The 7,651-nt window shown below is 38.3% G+C and overlaps 1 protein-coding gene across 1 annotated transcript in view; it reads right to left on the bottom strand.

Moving 5' to 3' along the window:
- Positions 1 to 6,083: 6,083 nt before the first annotated feature.
- DHRS7C (dehydrogenase/reductase (SDR family) member 7C) overlaps positions 6,084 to 7,651 on the bottom strand; it is a gene marked incomplete at its 5' end in the record, with an annotated part of 6,789 nt that continues 5,221 nt past the window's right edge. The window contains 2 exons of the mRNA XM_008947610.1: positions 6,084 to 6,390; positions 6,890 to 7,045. Of these exons, the coding sequence (XP_008945858.1) occupies positions 6,182 to 6,390; positions 6,890 to 7,045 (365 nt within the window). The remainder of the gene's footprint in view (positions 6,391 to 6,889; positions 7,046 to 7,651) is intronic.

The raw sequence follows: 7,651 nt of genomic DNA, 5'->3' as shown, positions 1-7,651 counted from the left end.
GCTTTTCACACTGATGCATTGTAGGAGTATGACAGACACTGGACATAGGTTCAGATAAGAAAATCTTGGGCTGGATATACAGAGAAACTTTCCCACCCTGAGGGCTGTCAGGTAGTGAAACAGGCTACCCAGGAGAGGCTGTGCAGTCCTAATCAGGAGTTCACAAGAACTGACTAGGCAAAGCCTTCAGCAACCTGGTCTTACTTCATAGTTATAGGAGGGTTGACCAAAGACCTTCTGAGGTACATTTCCACCCGAGTTATCCTGTGATCCTTCCCCTGCTACCTGCCCAAAATTGAATCTAATATTTGTAATTATTTGGAAACTCTTTTTTTTCCTGTTTTCTTAAGTACTGATTACTTCTTTCTCTGTACTTCAAATCCTAACTGAACCTTTATTTTCAAGGTTTAAGTTTTGTCCTTCTACACAATAGCAGAGATTATCTTTCATTAGTCTGTATTTTTTCTGCCGTCAGATATTGGCTCCTGTCCCGAAAAAGCATTTGATAGTGTGCAATTAAAAATTAACATCATAATTTCTTCATGCTTTTCACATCCTGTGGAATTAAGATTAATGACATGCAGTCCACTAGATTTATATTTGATTGATTTATGGTCATTGTACACCATAATTTTATTCACACAAAGGTTAAAAAGAAAAACTGCCATTGTTTTTTTGTTACTAATTGATTATTTAACCTATTTCCAGCTTTTAAACACTCTTGACCATCTTAAAAACAAACTAAAACCGAAACAAAGGTAAAATGTCGTCTCTGAATAGTGACTGTGGTAGACTGTCCTGCCAGCTTACCCATTATTGCACTGTGGGACTTGCTAAAGGATGCTGGTCAGGCATTTATATCCAAAGTCACCTCCTAGTACCTTCAGCTGCATTTGTTTGATTATATAGAATCAAAGAATCATTTGTTTTACTTTACCTAACCTGTCTACAGTTTCATTAATTTTCAGCATTTGGTATTAATCCAGATTTTCCCATAGAATCATAGAATCATTTAGGTTGGAAGGGACCTTCAAGATCATCAAGTCCAACCATTGAGCCATTAAGGCTCTAAAGTCCTCTACTAAAATAGATCAGTTGTCTGGCTAGGGTAATATCAAAATTGTGTTGGCTGGAGAAAAACTGCAAGACTCATCTATACCTATAGCCTCACAAAGAATTATTTAGTTTAGAAGGTGTCTTTGGAGGTTTCTGGTCCAATCTCCCTTCTCAAAGCCAGACAAATTAGATCGTGCCGCTCAGAGCCTTAAGCAGTTTCACAAATTTCTTTATGATAGAGATTTTTCTAATATCTTCACTGATAGAGGAATTATTTGTGACTCCATCTGACTTTCTGCTTTTCTTCCTTTATAACAACTGTGGTCTCTTTACAATAGATTTTTACCCATGTCATGTTTTTCCTGGGTGTCACAGATGAATTTCCACCTTATTCAGGAACATACTTGTTGGTGCCTATAAGACCTTTAAAAGATCTTATTCAAGTGCCACAATTTTTTCTTAGCCTGTAGTTTATTGTAGTCTCTACGATATGCTCTTTCCTTAGGATTGTTTCTCACAGTGGTTTGCCCTCATATAAAGTGCTGTATGGGGACTAGAGCTTTTAAATAATTGTTCAGTAGGACTCTCATCAATTCTTAAATCTCAGACAGTCTGTTTTTGTCACTTGCTAACTAGTTAAGATGGTTTATATCTTCTGCCTGATGTATGCAGGAAATAAATTCACCTGATGAAATGGAAGACTTCTTATCACTATTTTCAACCCATGGTTTCATATTCTGGCCCTTTTTTTAACTTTTGGCTTCCAGTTCATAGACATTGATAATTCTGGGGTAAGTCCAGAACCACATTATTTGAAAGCATGTTTTAAAAAAAAAATAAATGCAAAAACAAAATAAAAAGGCAGCTTATCAAATACTGTGGTGCTTTTTTTTCCCATTTAATTGGAACAAAAGAAAGTTACGTGTCTCTTTAGGTATGTGAGAAACTTAAAAAATAAAAGGAGCTGTAGTTGAATATCTTTTGCCTATGACTTGAGCAACTAAATCTGCAGGCCTTGTTTTGTCCTCATTTATAAAATTTAGTATTATTAAGCAATCTACATAGGTTAAAAGATCCTGAGTGAGGCTCACAGAAAAAAAAAAAATCTCTTAATACCTCATCTCATAATATTTATTTTTATTATCATAATATTTTTTATATACAACATATACCCACAGGTATTTAGACATTGAGGCAGAGATGGACAAATGAAATAGAAAACTTCAGATTAAATGATTGATTTCTACCAAGGAAAAAATATTGCTTCAGAAATACCAGTCACAGACCTTGTTCTCAATATGAAAAAAAACCACAGAATCACAAAAAAGCGTGACCCATTTAAAAGGTCACCTAATCCTTCTTTTCCTCTGGGCAGGATAAACCAGAGCTACATTGCTTTTTTACTGATGTTTCATTAATCCCTTCTTTAAAGCTTCCAAAGACAGACATTCTAAAATTTCTGTGGTGCTTAACTGTTCTTAGCAGAAAATACTTTCCCTGTAAATCTCCTTTGCAGTAATTTTAGCACATTGTCCTACTACAGAAGAAATTGAGTACAGTCCAGTTCAAGCCTCTTGGCAGTACATTTTAGGTATTTGAAAATTGTTTAGATACAACTTTTTTTTTTTACTTTCTAAATTAAAATATATCTGTTCTTTAAAAATTTCTTGACAGATCATGTGTTATTTTACCTTTGTCCCTCTCACTGCTTTTCATGGTGGTTTTTTGAACTATTCCAAATTTTTAAAGTGAAATATTCAAAACCAATGAAGAATTTCTCCTAATATCTAGAAAGTGCAAAATAGATCAGAAGGATAATTCAGCTTATTTTAGCATGCAATCCACTTGCTTTTACAATAGATCAAGACAATGTTGATTCACATTTAGGTGTAATATCCTTTGAGTCTTTCTTCCTTTTCTGATGAAATTATTGAGTTATTCCATATATTGGTTTTGTGGTGCTGTGAAAGGTTTTGCTGTTGCTGAATTATAGATACAAGTATAACTGAGACCACAGCAAAAGCCCATTTGTTTGAGGGAGTAGAGTTCTGATGAAGAACAAGAAGAATTTGGACAAAATGGATGTTTGACTTCACAGTTACAGTATAGTCATTGCATAGTCATATTGTTGTTTGAAAAATAAAAATCCTGTGTTACAACAGAAAAAAAAGTTGGAGTTCCAGCAGGTGCTGTCTGCTTCTCATTACTTGTCAACTACTTCTGAGTGCAGTAGCTGAAGCCAGAGCAATTGAATTAGAGATACAAGAAAAGATTAATGACCTTGCATGATGAAAACCATGTATTTTCTTGCACTGACAATTCCTTTCATGTTTAATGATTCTTACTGATAGAAAGAAGTAGATAAGCACAGCTGGTATTTAAAGTTATACAAGCAAGACAACTTGGAGCAGCAAGTGCAGCTTGTTTCCATGCTTTGTGAGTAGGTATTTCCTTTGTAGGTATTCTGCAAACAAAGCATTTTGACAATTTCTGTAAAAAAGGGGGTGGCCATGATCTCTGTAAGTACTGATGACACAAGAAAGGCCAGGTGAAGGTTTATGAGGCAGAATTTAAGTTCCTCTATGTAAAATTAAAGATCAGGACACCCTTGCATTAGCTTTGTTTATGTTCTGATTCACCTCACAGGATGAGACAAAAACGGGATAAGTCCTTAGCATGAACTGAGAAAATGTGATAGGGAAAAGAAGACTAGAATGACTAGGAGTGAGAGAACTCTGGGATTCTATACAATTCATTTAGTTGACATGAGTAATGGCCATATTCATAATAGACATGATGATTAATTCCCACAGAGGGAACAAGGGAACTCAGTGCTCAATAGCAGTCAGAAAAATACTTCAAAACCAGGAATTTGTTCCTGGTTCCAAAAATATGACATGCAACAGAAGAAAAGAAGATAAAAACCCAGGAAGCATCTGTAATCCTGTATATGAATCCAGGATTGTTTATCTATCTTGAATACTGCATGCACCTGTTCATCTTAAAAAAAAAAAAAAAAAAAAAAAAAAAAAAAAAAAGGAAGATAAGGTAAAGCAAGAAAAAGTTATAAAGGAAAAGAAGAATAATCCAGACTTCTCACAAAGAGAGAGTGAATAGGTACCAGGGCTCTTCAACTTGGAAAACAAATAACTGCATGGAAAGTACCATGAAAAAGGATGACTCGGAGAGAACAAATTGATTGCCACTAGTTTTTGTCTCTCACAGTAAAAGCAGGCTATATCAGAGATTATTATGAAGTATAAAGTAAGCATAAGAAAGTCTTTTTCTGTATATGATTGCTTCCTTTCCTGAGGGATGGAATGTCTCAGATAAGAATTTGAAAAATATGTATGAAAAGATTGCTAGTTTATCAAGATTCAGAGACAAATTTTTTTTTCAAACGATTTAGTAGACTAGCAGAACCTGGGCAAGTATAATACAAGGATTCACTCTGTATTATTGTCCTATATTTATAAACCATCTTTTAAGCATGTCCTCTAGGGTCCCATCACAGATCAGATATTGAATCTTCTGGTGATTTGCGAATGGTGATCCCTTTTTTGGACTCACTATTTTCATCTGGAGTATTGTGTCCAGTTCTGGGCCCCTCAGTTCAAGAAGGACAGGGAACTGCTGGAGAGAGTCCAGCGTAGGGCTACAAAGATGATTAAGGGAGTGGAGCATCTCCCTTATGAGGAAAGGCTGAGGGAGCTGGGTCTCTTTAGCCTGGAGAAAAGGAGACTGAGGGGTGATCTCATCAATGTTTACAAATATGTAAAGGGTGAGTGTCAGGAAGATGGGATTAAGCTTTTTTCAGTGATGACCTATGATAGGACAAGGGGTAATGGGTGCAAATTGGAGCATAGGAGGTTCAAGGTGAATATCAGGAAAAATTTTTTCACTGTGAGGGTGCCGGAGCACTGGAACAGGCTGCCCAGAGAGGTTGTGGAGTCTCCTTCACTGGAGTCATTCAAAACCTGCCTGGACGCCTTCCTGTGTGATGTACTCTAGGAGGTCCTGCTCTGGCAGGGGGGTTGGACTAGATGATCTTTCGAGGTCCCTTCCAACCCCTATGATTCTATGATTCTATGATATCTTGCAAGTACTTCCAAAAAGCACTTCAGAGGAACACTATAATGCAGACTTTAACAAGATTTTCCACTGATTTTTACTCCTTTGTTCCCCACATACTTCTCCATACTTCTCCATCACTTTGTTCCTCTCGTTCCCATCAGTCTTGTTACTGAAAAACTATTCTGATAAATTACTGCAGGTCCTCAGACTTTGATCTGCCTATTTAGATTGGGAATCACCGTCTCTTCTGCTGACTGCATGCCCGATATGGAAAGATACTACCATTAACGGGCAGGCTAACAGCCAAATTCCTCCCTCTGCTCTTACATCATATACCAGAGATCCGAGGTGCTGAACCACTGGAGGGAGGAGTATGTCAATGCACTTACTTACAACCTAGGACGTGAAGAAGGCAATGAGCTGGCCAGGGATTCCATGTGAGCTGGAATTAGCTAGGCCATGAGCACAATTATGTAGCAGGGACTCATCTTTCTCCACACCATCCTGGGAACTTCACTTACTATACAGAGTCAGGAAGCTTTTCTGACAACCAGGACCCCCATACAGCACATCTGCTTTGTAGACAAAAGTAGACTCAAGTGCACTGCAAGCTGACCCAGCTCTTATACAGGTGTCTGCTTGCTCCACTTCCAAGTTAATGTGGAAGGCGGAGGCACCTGCTGGGGAGCTCCTAATCAGTTCCCACCCGAGGCTGTCTAGACCCTTCGTGAAAGCAAACCATCCATACACCCACCCTCATTCAGGGCTGGGGGTTTAAACCCCAGCATTTCACTGTCTTATAACAGCCAGAGTTTCCAGCAGCGTTTTCTCCATACTGGCTGTAATGCAAACTCTTGTCATATTCACTAAATCCAGAAGTCCCACAGATTAATGTGTGTCAATGGTAACAAATCACTAAGTGAGACATTGTCTCGTTCATGTTTATTAAAGTTTCCTGCTTTATTCTAATCATAGTGAGAAGCAGAAATCATTAACATTTGAAACATGAACTTGTTTGCAGGACAAAAGCAGGGAAAAGAACTGAACAAAATTAGTTTTCTTCCTTTGCCTTTGGCTTTTCCCTAATGCCCGAGGCAACAATGGCAAAAAACAGCTCAGGGAAGAAGGTGCGAATGTAAAGGGCTGCTCTGGGGATAGGGTTGGCCATGAGTACCTCCTGCTTCTTACTGCTCACTGTGCACAAGACTTCCTCGGCCACCTCCACTGGGTGCACACCATAGGCTACCTTCCTGAAAAAGACTGTAAATCAGAGAGGAGTGAGAGATCCAGACAGTCAGATAGACCCCAGACATATATCCGAGGGAATGCTGGTGAAAAGATACACAGCTAGTGCATCAGTCAAATTAGTTACATTCCTGGGTACTTTCAATCCTTTAACCCATCCCTTCATCAATATATCTCTAAGATAGTTTTACAATTTTGATGTAAAATCTTCACAGGACCTAAGAGTAGGAACAACATGAGTGCAGTGGAATTCTCCCTTGGGACCTTTCATGCTCTCCTCTACCTTCACCTCCCATACCCTGCTGTCTTTATTTTCCCATACAATGCTGTCTCTTTCCATATTCCTTCTCTTTTCACCAGGCTTATCTGCTCTCTTCAGCCTCTCTTTTCTTTTTCTCCTCTAACCTATTGAACCTTTCTGTCATTTTCATTCTTTTCCCTATGCTCCTTTCGTCTGCCTAGAAAAAGTCTCCATAGTGCTATATGGCCCTCATTACTGTGATGCAAACCTTACATTTCCAAATAGAGGCCTCCCAGTTGCCAGGTGCTGTTTGGCGATGGTACGAGCAGATGAAGGCTGGATTCACAGTGCTGACAGAAATATTGAATTCTTCCATTTCAGCTCTAAGGCAATCAAAAAAGCCTACAGCAGCATGCTTTGAAGCAGCATCTAAAAGAAAGAGAAAAAATTCACATATGCATGTTTGGTTATGACAATACATGGATATAGGTGAATAATAGAGCTCCATAAAACACAAATGTTTGGAAAACTGAGCATGGAATGATTAGCCAAAAGGCTAATAGCCAAAAGAATGGTGAGTTATTTCGTGCAGTTAAACAGTCATATGACATTTGAAAGAAAGGGATCAAAATTATTTGTATAGAACGGCTATGCATGAGGTGTGCAGTCAGTCTCCCTACACACGTCAGAGAACATGTGTCTGGGATTCCCAGGCAGAAATATGAAGTCCTGAGTTAAATAATTGTACTTCTATTATCTCTCATTTTTAAAGTGTACTTTAAAAGTGTACTTTAAAAAATGTCTCTACTAGATGAACAACTGTCCCTGAGACGAGTCTTCACATCATCTGTTGCTGCAGTTTCTGACACAAAGGATCATAGAACGGGTTAGGTTGGAAGGAATTTTAAAGGTCATTAAGTTACCACCTCCCTGGCTTCGGGCACTGACACTGATTAGGTTTCTCAAAGCCCTATTGTTCTGGTTCTGTGTAAAAAGGGGTTCAGGGCAGGACCCACACGGAACAGAACTGTGTGC

Source organism: Merops nubicus, unplaced genomic scaffold, assembly GCF_000691845.1.
Source record: "Merops nubicus isolate BGI_N331 unplaced genomic scaffold, ASM69184v1 scaffold7149, whole genome shotgun sequence".
NCBI lineage: Eukaryota > Metazoa > Chordata > Aves > Coraciiformes > Meropidae > Merops > Merops nubicus.
The sequence above is the reverse complement of the archived record's forward strand: the minus strand, read 5'-3'. Positions and strand labels throughout refer to the sequence as shown.